The following is an 18,755-nucleotide window of genomic DNA, read 5'->3' on the forward strand; positions in this document are numbered from 1 at the left end:
ACTGAGACAGGGGTTTGTGTTCTACCTGATAATCTTATATCTACCCTAGTGCGAGATACAGTGGTTGGCACACAGTAATGACTTAATACCATTATCATTGTTATAGCAATAAGTTGGGCTTTGGGAATAAATGTTTGCAAGGTGCCATATGGTTGCAATATTTAAAAGAAAAGTTGACAAGTTCTGCTTCAAAAGCCAGCCAACACCCCTGGCTGCAGTTAATTTTGCAAAACTGTTCTGGGGGCTAGGTTGACTGGATACTAACCAAATGTATATTAATACTTTGATAATGAGGTCATTCACATTAATTTATCGTGTACGCTCCCATACTTATTATTTGTCACACTCCACGGCTAGAGGGAACATAACTGATAGGGATAAGAGTGCGAGTGGTGCTGCGTAAGCCACCCGCTCTCTAACAAATTCCCCTGTGCTGATTCTCGGCCCTGACCTCAGTCCCCCTAATCAATCAATAAATGGTGCTTACTGAGTGCTTACTGTTTATAGACCACTGTACTAAGCACTTGGGAGAAAACAATACAACAGAGTTGGCAGACACATTCCCCGCTGACAATATGCTTAGAGTCTGGAGGGAACAGTCTACCTTAGAGAAGCAGTGTGGTTTAGTGGAAAGGCTCTGGGCCTGGGAGTCAGAGGATCTGGGTTCAAATCCCAGTTCTGTCAATTGCCTGCTGTGCGACTCTGGGCAAATCATTTATCCTCACTGTGCTTCTGTTTCCTCATCTGTAAAATAGGCATTCAACACCTGGCCTCCCTCCTATTTAGATAGTGAAAAAGTGACTATGTCTAGTGTGATTAACTCCTATCTACCCCAGCACTCAGAACTTATCTCAGTGCTTGCTGATTTGAGACTCATCTGTTGTTTCTAACAGGAGACTCCATCAGACAATACAATCTGCATATTTCCATAGAACTTTAAAAGGCAGAGAATATCAAAGTCCAAATCAAAAGTCCTAAAAGGCAGAAAATGCACCAAATGAGCTTCCCAAGATTAACATGGCATGGCACCATACAATTAAGCATAGATTTTTAAAAGCTGGCCCAAGGGATGGGATGGGACAAAGGTGTGTCCAAAGCATATATAATCACTACGCACTCCTACCCGCCGTCTTTACCTCGTATAACCTCAGTGACATGCTGTCCCAGTAATGTGAGAATTGACACCATCAGAATTCCTTTCAGAGCTCGATGACTTTTTCCCCAGGAGTTATTTTTGACTTCTGGTGGAGAATTTAAGTGCTAATTGCTAATCTGCATTTATATAAGTGACCTTGACTCCTTGGAATTTCCTTAGCGAGGAATAAATATTAATCTGACTATAATTAGCATTTATTAGATACTTTATTGATGGGGGTTTAATTGTTCTTCCATGAAGGTCTATCCCAGAATGATTTGGGATGTTAATTAACTAGAAAAAAAAAGAATTCCATCACTAGAGTCATTGCTCACATGATGCTTAGCAAGCCGAAAAACGATAAGACCTCTCAATGGAATCAAATAATAATAATGTTGGTATTTGTTAAGCGCTTACTATGTGCAGAGCACTGTTCTAAGCGCTGGGGTAGACACAGGGGAATCAGGTTGTCTCACGTGGGGCTCACAGTCTTAATCCCCATTTTACAGATGAGGTAATTGAGGCACAGAGAAGTTAAGTGACTTGCCCACAGTCACACAGCTGACAAGTGGCAGAGCCGGGATTCGAACCCATGACCTCTGACTCCAAAGCCCGTGCTCTTTCCACTGAGCCACGCTGCTTCTCAGCCACGCTGCTTCTCGTGTCAAACTTATGTCAAAGAAGACATAAGTTCCAGCCAATGCCCTCTGATTAGGGGACACTGCAGGTTTGATTAGAATGTGGGCCATCCTCTAGGCGGGAATGAGGGATATGTGGGAGCGAGGGATACTCTGTTGTATTGTCCTCTCCCAAGCACTCAGTACAGTGCTCTGCACATGCATAAGCGCTCAATAATACCATGGACTGTTAATGGTAGGGACAGCAGTCAGTGCCGTTTTGGGGTCAGAGTGGTGTAGTTACTGGATGTGCTCCTGACAACTGTGCTTCCTTTCTTTCTGGCTCTTCTACGTACCCCTTTGAAGCCCATGTGGGTGAAGCGGATAGCAGGGCTGGGATAATGCCTCCAGAAAACGATTTTCTTCTTCCAAAAAAAAGCACCTACATGCCTGCTTCCAACAGAATCTAGGGAAGTGACTGACCCCCTCCGCTCCACAGTTAAGAGCAATCTAGTCCCCTCGGAGCTCTGACTGGATGACGAAGCCTGAAAGCACCTAAAGTGGCTGAAAACTGAAATTTAGATTAACCCCAGGATTATCACTGGAGCTAGGGAAGGTTCATTCATTCATTTATTCAATCGCATTTACTGAGCACTTACTGTGTGCAGATCACTGTACTAAGTGCTTGGGCGAATACAGTACAACAATAAACAGACACATTTCCTGCCTACAACGAGCTTACAGTCTGGAGGGGAGTGAGACAAATATTAATATAAATAAATTACGTGAAGGTCATTTCAGATAAAATCACCATTACTTTGCATAAATACTGTTCTTTGGTGACCTGTTACGGAAAAGAGCTTATTTTGAGCTCAAAACCTTGTTTGGAATACATTTCCAAATATTATTTGCCGAAGGTAGTGTGGCCTAGTGTATAGAGCACGGGCCTGGGAGTCAGAAGGATCTGGGCTCTAATCCCAGCCACCTGTCTGGTGTGTGACCTTGGGCAAGTCACTTAACTTCTCTGTACCTCAATTCCCTCATCTGTAAAATGGGAATTAAATCCTCCTCCTTCCAACTTGGAATGTGAGCCTCGGGGGGTCATGTGCTGTGTCCAAAATTGATTATCATGCATCAACTCCGATGCTTAGTACAGTGCCTGACAAATAGTAGTGTGTATTTAACACGAATCCTTTTTTTAAAAAAATCTCTAGAGGCTCCTCTTGCTTTCCCGGTCTCCTTCCAACCAAGAAGAAAATCTAGGTCACACCTGACTATTTAGAGAGAAGCAGACTAAGTTATTCTGGAATCTTTAGTGCTGACTGATATGTTTGGGGGGCAGCAGGACAACGGTAAATGCTTCATTAGAGTGAAGATATGAGTAATGTGTCCAATGTGTTTACCTTGTATCTTCCCCAGCTCTTAGAACAGTGCTCGGCATGGAGTAACTGCATAACCAATACCGTCATTATGATCGTATTATTTTCAAAGCCTGAGTGTAGTAGGAACAAGATGCTTACCATGTGCTTCCACTTATGACCACCTCCCAGTAATGGCGCCCACTATCGATGAACACATTTCCAGCCACTCCGTAGCTCCCCTGGCTGGTGAACCGCTCCGGCGTATGACTCTTTTTGGACGAGGTTTCGTCACGTTCAACCGTCAGGTTATCATGGGACACCTTGAGTTTGCGGTGGGCAGATTTGGGATCCAGTTTAAATGGCTGGCCTATATAACCACACACACAAAACGGAGGAGAAAATGTTGGGTTTATTTCGAAGAGACATGATCCACGTTAAACTAGATTTAACCAAGGACCAAAGGACTTGCCTGGGTTCAGATCCTGTATCATAAAATATACCTTGGGGACCAGGCTATTTTTCTCCAAGTGGACACTGGTTCAACATTGCACCCCGTTCTCCAAAAACAAAGGGGTTTGCTCCAACTCTAGTGCAAGTGTTTCGTGTCGCTTGTGTGCACCCAACTGTTTCTTCTGACACTGTCACATCCTATATGCAAGCAAGTTTCCATCGGGGGAAACCTTTACCGATTTGATTCCCAAAAAATCCTTAAAATGAAAGGTGTAGTGAAAACATGCATTCTGGCAGGATGGGGTGCATTGCTTAATAGGAAATATCCTTAAAGAGATGATTTTTATAGACATCCTTTTTTTTTCCTTTAAGGTGTATTGATTCATTATATCTATGGTCTAATCCCTTACATTTTGAGATCCATCCCAACCTAACTTATGCCCACTTTCTTGGTGGGAAAGAGAAAAGTAGCAGTACATGGCCTCAACACTTCTTAAGAAGGCTGTGGTGCCTCATGTAGCAGTCACTGTGGCTGGGGCTGTGACTCTTGGACTTGAAGTACGAGGAGCTTGAAGTTCTGCTCCTCTAGCCACAGTATAGTACAAATTTTTTATTTTTACTGTTTGCCCTTGCCTCTCACTCAAGTGGGGTTTTTGGGTTTCATTTTTCCTGATGCTGCTGTCTCCAGTCCTGTCTCCTGCCTTATATTTTTAGATTGAGATTCCCTTGAGGGCCAGAGACCATGTCAAATTCTCACACATGTATTTTTCCCCTTTAAGGTGTTTAATGAATAAGAGGACTTCTACTACCTAGTGACCATCCTGGTTAGTTCTTTCGCCTATTTCTCCAGGACCTAGCACGAAGGCTGTGTACGTGATTGGTGCTCAATAAATAATGTGGATATGAATAATAGGATGAGGGCCCATTTTATAGCACAGTGTCGAAGCAGATTGGAGAAGATTGTATTCTCCATTATTCTCCATTACTAGCCTGCCTCCTGTATGGAACATAGGAGCAACTGGAATATCTCACTTTTCCAGAAAGTTATCAAAATATAAGGTAGTGCACATTTTTTTAAAATTACATAATACGTTTTTAGGCTGCTTCTATACCTTGCAGTTTGCCAACTACTAAGAATTAGAGTCATGACTTTAGAACAAGCATGAAACGGCATTACTGGATCACCTCAAAGGAGTTTGAAAAGTGGTTGAAACACAATTCTGATCTCGGTCATCACTCTTCTGGATTTATCTATGTATGCAATAAACCTCTGTTCAATTTTACTTATACTCTTTAACTATTGCAAAAATGCCTCTGGACTCAGTCACAATTGTAGATTTATTATAACCTATCTCCTGCTCTTGTTAATTCCATCTCCCTTCAGAGCCATTATTTCATTGACAATTCAATATTACTTGGACTTCTGCCTGTTCAGGAATATAAACCTGGATAAGATGTGTGAAAATGCAGGAAATGAATTACAAGCTGGTCCAAATAATATGGTGCAAAAACATCCCCAAGACTGTTGCTGTTGGCAGGTATCTCCTGCATTAACGTGAGCCTCATGGACAGGAACAGGAAGACATTTGATAAATTCAGCCATCTGAATACATAACACCTAAGAACAGGACGAGCTCGGATACTTTGACAAAGTTTGAGCTTAACTCTCCAAGAATTCGTAGGTGCCATTTGGCTCAGAACAGGACACCTCCATCTGTGACTACCAAAATCCTTTCTTTTAAACCCCTTCCAACATGAAGGCAAACTTTCAAAAGTAGAGGCTGACAGCCTCTGAGTCAGTGTGGAAAGTGGTTCTCCTCAGAGACTCAACAGCCTGATAGAATTACATGTGAAGTTTAAAATTACCATCTGCTTTGCTGTGTGTTGTAAAAACTAACTACAGTGTGATTATGCTAGCAAATGTAGGGGATTAAATGTGGTTTACCAAGTGAAGAAAAATAGCCGTGAAGTGTTGTGTTTAGCTAGCCTTTCTGAAAACATTCCCAAAATGATTTTTTTTGGTTTGAGGAAATAAACTGCTTTTGAATAAAAAAAGTTGGTGTATTTTCTATGACATTAAAACCCACTTTTTCCTAATGATCTCTCTGTGGTGTGCTAAGAAATGCATATGTTGTGAAAAATGATCAACTTGGAGGTGCAAAGTACCTTTGAGTACCCAGATGCCATGTGGTACAGTCCTGAGAATATTTTTAAAAGAAAGCCAAGGCCTTCACTGTCTACTTTTAGGGAATACCTGAAACATTTGGCTGGGAAAAGGTTTTTCATTAACAAAAGAGGTCAGTTCTAGATCAAGGAGAATGTACCCTGTAGAGGACAATACTTATAAAAGGCTTGGGATGAGAACTTTTTCAAGAGTGGGCGGCATTTGTTTACGTATTTTCTAATTAGCAAGTACACAGTAAATACAGTAACCACCATATAGCCTCCTTAGACTAGTGGTATATCATCTGACATTTTCCTCACCTTCTATTAGGTCCCAGGAGGATAGAACATGTCCCAGCACACAGCATTCCGTCCTAGTCTATGCTACCTGGGCCTTACAGTTCTCATACCTAAACAAAAATCTCAACACTACCTCTGCTCCAAATTCATGGGCATTTCTAAAATTAGAATCCCAGAAAATATCTTCATCTTCCATTTATGATCCCTGGGCAAATGTGTGTCTCTATTATCACTCTAGTGGCTCAAGATTTAGCCACTGCCACTTCTTGTAAATTGCCCATAAAAAGAATCAATAGATCTTGGAATTGAAATGACTGTTTCTGGGAGCCAGATGCAGTAGACGTTAACCACTACAGATGTTTGTCTATGAACGTTTCCCATGCTTCAACAACTGGAAAATGCCTCATTATGGCTGCCTACTAAGGGACTGGGATTTTTCTCAGGCCACGGGTCATTAAGAATGAGATTTCAAAGTTTCGACAGAACACTGTCAATTAGATACACCCTGTTCTAAGGGAGATAATACACTCTGCCACTAGCCAGAAATGGATTAGAAGTGTAAGATATTAACTGTTCCTTGATTGACATAGCCATTCCAGAGAAGATTAAGCATAGCGATTTTTAGGAATTTAAATAGGAATGTTGGATTTAATTCAGTAGTGGTCTCTATATGACAAACTACTTTAAAGGATACCAGTTACTAGTATGTCTAAAAGGAAGATTTAAATTGCTTGTACGAGGTTGTTGACTGTGCAACATCTTCTAAGTTCCCAGCTAATACCCTGGAAACTACCCTAATACTATCAGAGTGACATTTTCACTCACCAAGTTTCCCTGTCATTTTAGATAATTTAATCTTTGAAACATCTAGCAACCCCTATCCTTAGGGCTCTTGGGAGTGTGAAGTAGAAATAAATAGACAGGGGACTTCAGGGTGGATGAAGAACAACGTCTTGGAGTTTCCCTCCCAGCCTATTTACTCATCAATTTATTTTCTCTCCTTTGCTAAGGGCCTCGGAACCCTATTATCAACATTGATCCATCTCTTTCCACATTTAGGATGATTCTCTCTCCTCCAAATGAAATCTCCTTCGCAATTTTCTTTGCTCCTTCCTCCCACCCACCATCACTCTACTACGTTTTCCTTTTAAGCCTCTGTCCTCGTATCTACTCAACCCTCCTACCACCCATAGGAGCTCTGAATCCTGCTTTTGCTTCTTCCTGAGAAATGGGGAACAGTTCAAAATGGTTTTTTTTCACAGCTCCAATATCTTTCTCTCGCCCATCCCTTTCCGTTTATTGTGCAAATAGATCTGGGAGTGTCTGTGAGTAGTGTTAAAATTTTGCATTAAAGAGGAAGTGCAGAGATACGAACTCCGTTTCTATTCCAGAAGGAGGCCACTTCCAACATTCGTCTCATCATTCAACCCATGCATCAACGTGTAACCGCAGTAATATCACTACCTTGACCACCTATTGGGTGCAACATGTCACACTAAAGCCTTTGGGAAAAGTCCAAAAGAACTATGAGACATGTTTATTGCCCTCAAGATTATACATTGACTACAGGTGGATGATGAGATGATAGGTGGACATACCTCGGGGTTCTGGTAGTTAATCTGAAAGTGTAGGATCAGCTCTGGATGATGGAGGCAGAAGTGAGAGGAAAGAAAGAACTAAGGTTCTTTGGGGAAAAGTTCATCGTGACAGTGACACACAATACCTTTCTTCCTGTGTAGCCCACTCCATGGGTCTCCTTCCCCTTCATCATATTTCCACCTACACTCACAAAAGAGTCAGCTGTCCTGGAGAACCTTTCCTCTCTCAATACTCTGAGAAGGCAAGTAATAATTGGATTTTTCTATGAAATGTGAAAATCACTCACTCCCCTAAGCACCCAAAGAGAATCAGCCTAGACAAACTGGAATTAAAAAGGTGTTTTTTTCAAGATTTAGCATAAAATCCAGTTATCAAATTTATTTCAAGAGACTTTTTTTTCTGCTGAGGTGGCTCATCTGGCTTACCACTTTGGCAGCTATGAGAAACCTGTAAAAAAACAGAAGTTAAGACTGAAATCACCTCAGTAAATGCATGGGACCCAGACTGGCACCTCATGAAAAGGACCTTTTTTTTAGCAGACATTGGCAACACAAAATTTAGTTTGGAATCACAAGCCTTTCAATGATGAATTATCTGAGGAAGAAAGAATGGAAAGGAGTAGTGGGATGAGTCGAGAGGAGGAAATGGAGCAGATGGAGGACAAATAGAGAAGGGAAAGAAGAGAAAAAGCAAGGGAAGAGAGGAGAAGGGGGAGGGAGAGAATGTTGAGGAAGAAAAGAGAGGAGAGGAGAAGAGGAAATGGAGAGAGGAAAGAAGCTGGCGAGGAGAAGAGGCAATGGAGAGAGAAAAGTTAAGGAGGCAAAAGGAAGAGGGGATGGAGAGAGAAAAGTGGCTAGGAAAGGGAAGGGGAACTGGAGAGAGAGAAGAAAAGCTGAGGAAGGGGAAGAAGAGGTAATGGAAAGAGAAAGAAGGGAAGCGGAGGAGGAAGGGGAAAAGAGGATTAAGAGGGAATGGAGAAAGAGAGGACAGAGAAAGCTGAGGAGAAGAGAGGGGAGGGAGAAAATGAAAAGGGGCAGTTTTTTTTTTTTAATCACTTACTGTTTGTCTTCAGCTTGCCAGGCTCACTGTTCCGGCTGCCAGCCTGATTAATAGCCTTGACGATAAAGATGTATTTGGTGCCACTCTGTAGCCCGTGCACTGTGTAGTGGTTTTGTTTGATGTTAGGAACAATCATCCAGCTGTCGGCTGAGTTACACAAACCTGCAATCACAACCAGACACATTGATCACGACTTATTCTGATTTTACCACTTTCAAACTCTAGGAGACCCCATCAAACAGTAGAATATTTTACACCTAGTTTACAGGTGCTTCCTCACTCCTTGGGGCATTGTGATCAAACTCTCCTCTGAATTTTGGTGAGGTACTGTGGCAACTGATTCCCACCAAAAAGCCTCTCAAATCCTTTTACTTTTCTAAAGATAAAAATTGGAATGCTAATATGGGCAAGATCTATCAGATCTTTCTATTGATTTGTTGTGTGCATGTGAACTTCCTCTCTGACATCTTTGCATTTGGGAAATGGATGGGTCTACATGGACCTGAACAGCTGTGTAAAGTAAGGGATCCAACTGGGGCCTATCCATGTCGATATGGATTTTGGTCCCGCTCTCTTTACTTTTCTTTAAATAGTTGCTCTGCCCTCCTATTGATGGTACTTTGCCAGAGCCACATGGGCAGAAGCTGCTATAGTCAGCAGCATGGCCCAGTGGCAAGAGCACAGGTTTGGGAGTCAGATGTTGTGGGTTCTAATCCCGGTGCCACTCTTTGTCTGTTGTGTGACCTTGGGCAGGACACTTCACTTCTTTGTGCCTCAGTTATCTCTTCTGTAAAATGGGGATTGAGTCTGTGAGCCCCATGTGGGACACGGACTGGATCCAACTTGATTGCCTTGTATCTACGCCAGTGCTTAGAAGAGTGCTTGGCACATCAGCGTGGCTCAGTGGAAAGAGCATGGGCTTGGGAGTCAGAGTTCATGGGTTCGAATCCCTGCTCTGCCACTTGTCAGCTGTGTGACTGTGGGCAAGTCATTTCACTTCTCTGGGCCTCAGTTACCTCATCTGTAAAATGGGGATGAAGACTGTGAGCCTCGTGGGACAACCTGATGACCCTGTATCTACCCCAGCGCTTAGAACAGTGGTCTACACATAGTAAGTGCTTAACAAATACCAACATTATTATAATACACGCTTAACAAATACCTTATTATTATAGTTGAGGAGGCTTTTGAGAGAGTGTTTTTTCTTCTAGTGACCTGCATCTGCATAGGCCATACCTGCCCCTCACCCTCAACACATGCTTGCAGAGAGATGGCTGCACGCAGATGCAAATGGTGTTTGAGAGCGAGCCCTTCCCCATGCGCCATAATGTCTACATGGCAGCTTGACAGACTGTTAGCACTAAGACTTTACCAATTCCCAGTCTGTCCCCAATTTCTGGCTCCAAAGTCTGGGCAGGGAGGGAGCAGGGATGGGAGAACAAGAGTTCTAGGCCAACCTCTGACCAATCATTTGTTTTCTCTTGACTTGTAAGATTTGAAGGAAGGGATGAACACTACGTCTTGAGCTCAGAGGACATTATGGGATACACATCAATCAATATATTTATCAAGTACTTACTCTAGGCTAGGCACTGTACTAAGCACTTGGGCGAGTACAACAACAGTAGTAAACTCAAGGTGCATACTATTGTAAGCTATCACTGTGGCAGGGGACACAAAGTGTGGAAGCAGATACAAAGAAGGTTCCTTATTCCAGATCAACCCTACTCTGCTCCAAACTTCCCACGGTGGGCAAATGGTTTTGCCGGCCAATCTCTAACCCTTTCACTTTGGACTTCTTTTTCTTTGAGACTGTTCAGTTATAAGGTCTCTGGAGGTTGCAAAACTTTCTTCCTCCTTTTGGGATTCACTTCCTAAATGCCTTTATATTTTCCCCTCCTCTTTTACAACCCTCCAAGGTTTATCCCAGTGCCCCTGTGTTCCTCTGAGGCTCCACTGGAATCACACTCCTTCCCCTTGATGAGGCTGTCAAGCAAAATGGTGCTAGCCACTAAAGAGCACTTTCCAGAGTTAAAAGAGCAAAGCAGAACTCCTAGGCAGCAATATCATTCAATCAGGCACAAAACAGGTCTTGAAGTAATTACTAATGCTTTGAGACAAGCTTTTAAAGTACCTAAAACTGGTATTCCCATGGCATTCCTATTGGTCCCTTACTCATTTATTCCTTTTGTCGCGTATTCCCACACTCACCTTTGAACAATCTTCGGCACCGGCCCGGATGCAGGCTCGGACAATACCGACACTAGTAGAGGGATATGCGAGCAAATCCTACATAAATTCTGCCTGGGGGATGACGTCCTGCCTTCTGAGTGGGGCTGGATTTTTCCCGCTGTCCCTACTGTTCAGTTTTTTCACCTCACTTATTTCTGAAGTATGAGTAGATTGGATCTGACCTTTCTGAATGTCCTGAACTCTGGCCTCTTGCCACCTCTTAAATACTCATTCTTCTAAGATTATATCACATGCACAGTTCTATGTGGGACCTGACTCATTTTCCAAAGTCCGATTCCTTTACTCATTTCATGTGGTCCTCACGACATGTCTGTAACCTAGGAAGAGATGGGTATGATTATTCCCATTTTACAGATGAAGAATCCGAGGCACAAGCCGGCTAAGTAACCTGCCTAAATTCTCACAGCAGATCAGTGACAGATCTAGGATTAAATCCCAGGCCCCCCATTTTCTAGATCTATGCTTTCCATTACCCCTCATTTCTTCCAGCTCCTCCTCAATAAAGCGAGACCAAAACCAACAGAGCAGTTTGGAAAAAGTTTTGCACAGTTAGATCGGACTCCTCATCGATATGGACATAATGTGAATAATAACTAACCACAAGACCCATCATGGTTCTCACATTTTATTTTTTAATTTTACTATTTAGTAGCATTTGTTCTGAAGAGGAAGGTTAATATGGTCTGAGCAAATCAATGTAAAATGCTTCTATAAACTTTAATCACTGAGTAACTCAACAGCTCAGGTTTAATTTAGTGGTGGGAATACTTTCAGGGACAATATAACACAGATGTCTGAAATTGCTTCAGACTGAAATTTGGCATTTAACCCACAGCCTTAGCTCAACACTGATTTAATTTTTTTTTAAATATAAAAGGGGTCTGACCGGCCTACTTCAATTGGAAAAATTTTCTCTGTTTCTTAGGAACAGAAATAGGCCTGGGATGGCAAAGATTTATCGGACAAAATTCATTTATATAATGTGCTTTTCGTTTAATGATGAGAGCTGGTCATTGTTTAGATTTACCTATATGATTATGAAGCTAATAGTTGAAAGACTTATTTACAAAATCATACTGTGTGCAAGTGAGAAAAGCAAGCAGGAACATTGCTGTAATATTCTGGGCAAAAATTACCTAACTTCATGCCTCTTTGGGCCAAGAAATTGGATTCCTGCTGTCCCTGGATCCAAACTGAAAATTTATCTGGAAAACTAAGGTCTAAATATATATTTTGGCTTCAATTATCTGGATATTGCATGGAAAAACCCCTATGAACCAACCTGTTTCCCCTGAACTATTTGGATGTGAGTCGAAAGCACACATTTTGGACCCTACTGAGGTCATTTCTTTCCAGATCAATCTATGAGAACTTGTGAGCTGTCATTTCTTCTACCATATCCTGAAGCACCGAAGAAGAATGATGAAACTTGTAAGATAATTAGTTCATAATTAAGTCTAATGAACTGTTTTCAGTTGCACAAATTTTTCTCTATCCTGCAGCCTACAAGATAATAAGGTTAAAGCAGCATTTTTTCAATAATGTAACTCATTATATGATTTTAATTACATTTGGGATTTCAGTGCCTGGAATGGACACAGTCACCTTACTGTGTGACATTAGCCATGTGGATTCCCTCAGGAGAAGCCTAAAACCATCTTCTAATGGTCCTTTTTCCTTTGAAAACAGAGTTAACAGAGGAGAATAGTTTTTTGGGGTTTTTTTGATTGACCTTAAAACGGGTATATGCCTAATAACCCTTCATCAACGTCAGTGAGAGACAGTCGAGACAGGTGGAAAGAGCATGGGGATGGGGGCTGGCTGGCTTCTAATCCTAGCTTTGCCAGTGGCCTGCTTTATGTGAACTTGGGCAAGTCCCTTAACCTTTCTAAGCTTCCTCTTTGGTAGATTGGGGATAACAATACCAGACTCTCCCTATCTGGGAGGGATGTTGTGAGGTTATAAATGAAATGGATAATGTGACTAAACCCTTACTTCCCTGTTTTAGCTCTCCCTGTTGTGTCCCCTTTTCTCTGGAGTCTGTTCTTCTTAAACACTTGGGTAGTCACCCCTCCCCAAGCCTTACAGCTGATATGTAAAGATCCAACCTGTAAATTATCTTAATGTTTGTCTCCCCCTCTAGTCTGTAAGTGCCTTGGGGTCAGGGATTGGCCATATCTACTCTTTTGTACTGTGGTCTCCCAAGCACTTAGTATACTTCTCTGCAAACAATAAGAGTTCAATAAATATCATTGATATTTTCAAAGCTATTGGGAAAATAAAAGCACTGTTCAAAAAAGTTCTGAAGTCTTTATTAAATTACGGAAAATAGACCCAAAGAAAGCAACCAGGCATTTTTTAATTGTGCAGTTGGGTCACTGCAACCAGAATTTCAAGCCCATTAAACATGGAACCTTGATATTTCTGGTGAAGTTCCTTGGCCTAGGAAGGAAAGGAAAGGGAGATCAGCAGAGGCAGAAGTGAGGCCTTGTGATCGGGATTGAAGGGTGAGGGAGGACTGAGTCTGAGAAGCAAGGCTTGATTTCTGTTAGAGATCTGGCTGTGCAAAGCCAGTCCAGGGAGGTAGGTGGCCAGCTGCAGTTTTGCTCTACCAATATGGTCCATAGACCATTAAGTTTGAGAGCCACTGACTTATAGGCTGTAGGCAGCCTTTTTTTTGTTGCTCTTTTGCCAGGCTGCAGGCAGCCTTTTTTTTTGTTGCTCTTTTGCCATTTGAGGAACTAGGCAGCCAAAAAGCCTTTCCACCTCATCACTAGCCCGCTACTTCGATCTGCCACGTTCCACTGTAAACCATGATCCCAGGGGTTTCACGGAAGGGTCTTTTACCCAGTAGCATGTCAAGGGAGACATGCAAGGTGGAAAACTCTGGCATGGGAGACATTCTAGATTGTAAGCCTCTGAAGGGCAGGGATCATGTCTGCTTCTTCTCTTCTGCTTAGATGATATTGATTGATCGATGGGAGACGTGCCTGATTGTAAGTACCTTTGGGGCCGGCATAATACCTACTGCCTGTATTATACTTCATGGATTGCTGGGAGATAGGTTCTTGGCTACTCGCGGGGAGCGGTACGTAGACAGATCTAGAAATTTTCCAGTCCACCCACTAGAGGACCAGGGACCAGGAGGGGTCTGGAATGGCCATTTCCTAGTTTCTGCGTACCAAGGAATCCCTTTGGGGACTGTGTGTCCCCTCACATGTACACACTGGGGTGAAAGCCTTTAGAGTCCAAGATGGATCATGGTTCCTGATTCACACGTTACTTCCAAGAACAGCCTTGTCCCAGTTCCTTCTACTTGGACATCAGAACTTGGAATACAATCTGAAGAGGCTCTCTCTTTGGAACGTAGCCTAGTGAAAAGAGCACGGGCCTGGGAATCAGAGGACCTGGGTTCAAATCCCAACTCTGCCGGTTGCTCTGCCAAGTGCTCGCTGTGTGACTTTAGGAAAGTCACTTGATGTCTCTGTGCTTCAGTTTCCTCAACTGTAAAATGGGGATTCAATACCTGTTTTCCCTTCCATTTAAGACTGTAAGGGATAGGGACTGTGTCCTACCTAACCGACGTGTACCTACCTGAGTGATTAGAACAGTGTTTGATACATAGTAAGGGCTTAACAAGTACCACAAAACAAACAAACAGAACATGCTTCCCCTACCTGTAATCCACTTTAATTCCTGTCTGTCTGTCTGTCTGTCTCTCACACTAGATTGTACACTCTTTAAGAGCAGGGGTCATGACTACTTACTCTTTTGCATTCTTCCAAGTGCTTAGTACAACACTTTCTTCAGAGTTTGCAAGCTCACTGTGGGCAGGGAATGTGTTTGTTGTTTGTTATTATATTGTACTCTCCCAGGCGCTTAGTACAGTGATTTGCACACAGTAAGAGCTCAATAAATACTACTGAATGAATGAATGAAATACCATTGATTAACTGGAATCAGAGTTTCCAGGCCATCTCCGAACCTGCTATTCAATTTAAAATATGTTTGAATACTTCCAAGGATCCTAGAGCACAGGCCAGTTGGAAAACCTCCTTCAAGCAAACTACATTCAACAAACAGCATGGGACTAAAAATACTGTCCCATTCATTCAATACAGTGTAACACTAAACCCCAGATCATTCTTAAAAATGTCTGCATCGCCATTTTAGCTTATTAACTTTTCTGACAGTCCACTCAAATGAAGGGAAGGGCCCAACTATATTGATTTGGCTCACATCAGAGGGCCAAATGGAAAAAATCAGAGCTAACAACCTCGCATGGTTTCCAAAGTCTGATCAGCACCTGCAGTTTCACTGTTTTACATCTGCTCTCCAAGGGCTAGTCTGTTCAGCACCTGAACTGTTAAAAAAGGCAGCTCTGGATTGGTTGCTTAGTCTCTTCCTTGCATTCATCCTCTTCCAGATTCAGCTGCTTCACAGTAAATATTAGACAGATGACATTCCTGAAATAATTGAACTCACAGCTGTGAAGCCAATTTGGAATCTCCTGGGTTTGGGGTGATTTTACGTTTGTTTTATGTGTATCATTTAGATGTAATTTCTGTGCCAGCACCTCAGTAAGTCACTGGTGGTTTAGGCAAATGGAAAACTGATTATTTGGAAGAATTAACCTCCAGGCCCTGATATTTGGGAACCATTCTGCAAGGGGCTCTGGTGGGGATTTGTCTAGTGTTCCAAACTCAAACTTTTCTTGCCTGGATTGGTCAAACAGTGCTCCAGGGAAACATGAATAAATGCAGAATGTTACCCCTTCAAATGCTCTGAGGAAGATTAGGCATCCTAAATATTTGTCCCTCTGGTATATAGGATGGTCACGGTGACCTTCATCATTGTAATCTACTATGGTAGAGCAGAACACTGTACTAAGCACTTGGGAGAGTACAATACACCAGAATTAGCAGAAACGTTCCTTGCCTATAATGAGTTTACAGTCTAGAGGAGCGTGGCTCAGTGGAAAGAGCACGGGCTTGGGAGTCAGAGGTCATGGGTTCTAATCCCGGTTCCACCACTTGTCATCTGTGTGACTTTGGGCAAGTCACTTAACTTCTCTGGGCCTCAGTTCTCTCATCTGTAAAATGGGGATGAAGTCTGTGAGCCCTAATTACCTTGTACTATCCCAGCGCTTAGAACAGTGCTTTGCACATAGCAGGCGCTTAAATACCAACATTATTATTATTATAAGTAACTGTCAGATTAGAGTCAAATCAAGTTTTTGCATATGCAAGATTCAAGGCTTTGTTTTAAGTTTGACTTGGTGAATACCATTTTCTTGAAAGATGTTTTCAGAGGTTCTTATTGTGCAATAGATTGCTTCAACAACACTGAAAACTGTCCATGGTTTTAAGTGTGAATGTTGAAGCAACAGCAGATATCCACATGTACTGAACATTTTTCGAGGCTTTAATGTGGCAAAAATTTCTAAGTGGAACAACTAAAACTTGGTGGAATTGGGGCCCTCGTATTGCAAATCATATCACAATCACTCATCCTATCCTGACTGGATGACTGCATCAGCCTCCTTTCTGACCTCCCAACCTCCTGCCTCTCCCCACTTCAGTCCATACTTCACTCCACTGCCCAGATTATCTTTCTTTGGAAATGTTCCTGGCATGTCACTGCCCCCCTCCTCAAAAATCTCCAATGGTTGCCTTTCTACCTCCGTATCAAACAAGAACTCCTCACTATTGGCTTTATAGGTCTCCATCACCTTGCCCCCTCCTTCCTTCTCTCCTTCTGTAACCCAGCTCCCCCACTTTCCGCCTCATGACGACTTGCTCCCTTTGCACTGCCTCCTTCTCCCCACCCCATAAGACTTATATGCTATTTATATATCTATAATTCGGTTTACCTTGAAGCCTGTTTACATGTATTGATGTCTGTCTCCCCCTTCTAGACTGTGAGCCCATTGTGGGCAGGGATTGTCTCTATTGTTGTATTGTACTTTCCAAGTGCTTAGTACAGTGCTCTGCACACAATAAGTGCTCAACAGATATGACTGAATGAATGAAATCATTAGACATTTTTAAATACTAATCAAGAAAGGTAGACACTGTAGATGATTAAGTGTACAAAATGTTAGTTCTTAAATTAATTTGATTGGATGTCGGATGGTGTGAGAGGCACACTCTACACGAGATGGATGGAATCCCAACCCATACATTTTTCATATAACTCATAGGACTGGTGGATTCATCTAACTCACAAACACTTATGCCATTCATATCAGTGGAACATTTGCCTTAGATGCAAGTAGATCTATAATCTACTTTTTCCCCCAAATTCCCATCTGGATAAAACTACTATGCCTGGAAGCTCTATAAAATGTTTAACCATTTTTCCCTCATAATATGATCATATAACAGTTAAAAATTATTTGCCATTTTTATGTCCTAGGTGCTAAATGAATGATACAGTATTTAGTTGATTTTAACATTTTCACTAGCACTGCTTTTCATGAGAGAACCCTGACTAATATTCACAGTTTTATTTTCAAAAGCATACTCTTCAAGGTTTGATAGCATCCCGTTTAGATTAAGCCTTTTTAGATAGCTGAAAAAAAATGCAACTTTGGGGTTCTCCTCAATGATTTAAACATACTTCTCTCTGGCAACCTTTCAGTGGTCTTTTGCTGTGAGGGAGGTTATCATACCTTATGTCTATTCAGGACTTCTTCCCAGAAAGCTCAAAGCGTTTAGCAGACATGTCCTAATTAATCTTCATAATATCCCATTCAGGTTACAGTACCTCATATTTTGGGGGAACAGAGGCTCAAAGGAGTGACTCACCCTAGATTCAGCCGACAAATTCTTGGGACTTTAAAACTAAGAGATTTTGACCTCCAATTACACAGTGGAGCACTAAAAATACATACTTGTACTTGTGAAACGCTTACTATGTGCCAAGCTCTACACTAAGCACAGACCAAAAGGCAGGGAGAACAGGTATTTAATCCCCCATTTTACAGATGAGGAAACTGAGGCACAGAAAAGTTAAAAGGATTTGCCAAAGGTCACCCAGTAGGTCAGTGGAGATTAGACCCCAGGTCTGTGCTTGATCCATTAGGCCATGCTGAGCCCAACTAAACTTATCGCTTTGTATATCTGGAACAACTCTCTCAAATATTTGAAACTTCTAACTGAAACAAGAATTTTTGGAAGGGAAAGAATGGAGAGGGGAAAAACATGATAAGAATAAGTGGGGAAGAGGAAATCAAACAATTGTATTTACTGACCACTTACTTTGTGCAGAACACTGTAGTAAGCACTTGGAAGAGTACAATACCGAAGAATTAGCAGACACGTTCCCTGCCCATAACGAGCTTAGCGTTTAGAGGTGGAGACAAAGAGAAGCAGCATGGCTTAGTGGATAGAGTACCAGTCTGGGAGTCAGAAGGACATGGGTTCTAAAATGCGAGCCCACCACTTGTTTGCTGTATGACCTGGGCAAGTCACAACTTCTCTGGGCCTCAGTTACCTCATCTGTAAGAGCTTCATATGGGACATGGACCGTGTCCAACCTGTTTAGTTTAGTATCACAGAGCTTAGTACAGTGCCTGTCACATATTAAGTTTTTAACAAATACTATTTAAAAAAAAGAGAAGGGAGAGGAGTGGCAGAGGAGGAAGAAAAGGAGGAGACAGAATAGAGAAATAGCAAAGATGGAGAAAAGGAACAGATAGACTCGATTTGAACAAATGGAAATGAAAAAAATCAAAATGTATTCAGCTAGATTTGTTATAACACTTTGCAAAAGGCCAGGAAATGGACTTGTATCCTGTTTAAGAATTTACAACCA

At 42.0% G+C, this 18,755-nt stretch overlaps 1 protein-coding gene across 11 annotated transcripts in view; it reads right to left on the minus strand.

Annotated features, from left to right (window-relative positions):
- Positions 1–18,755, minus strand: part of MID1 (midline 1) — a 353,265-nt gene that overhangs the window by 6,338 nt on the left and 328,172 nt on the right. For all 11 annotated transcript variants that reach the window (XM_039914193.1, XM_039914191.1, XM_039914192.1 and 8 more), the window contains 2 exons: positions 8,685–8,846; positions 3,273–3,480 (listed from right to left, as the gene is read on the minus strand). In XM_039914193.1, coding sequence (XP_039770127.1) covers positions 3,273–3,480; positions 8,685–8,846 — 370 coding nt within the window. The remainder of the gene's footprint in view (positions 1–3,272; positions 3,481–8,684; positions 8,847–18,755) is intronic.

Source organism: Ornithorhynchus anatinus, chromosome 15, assembly GCF_004115215.2.
Source record: "Ornithorhynchus anatinus isolate Pmale09 chromosome 15, mOrnAna1.pri.v4, whole genome shotgun sequence".
NCBI lineage: Eukaryota > Metazoa > Chordata > Mammalia > Monotremata > Ornithorhynchidae > Ornithorhynchus > Ornithorhynchus anatinus.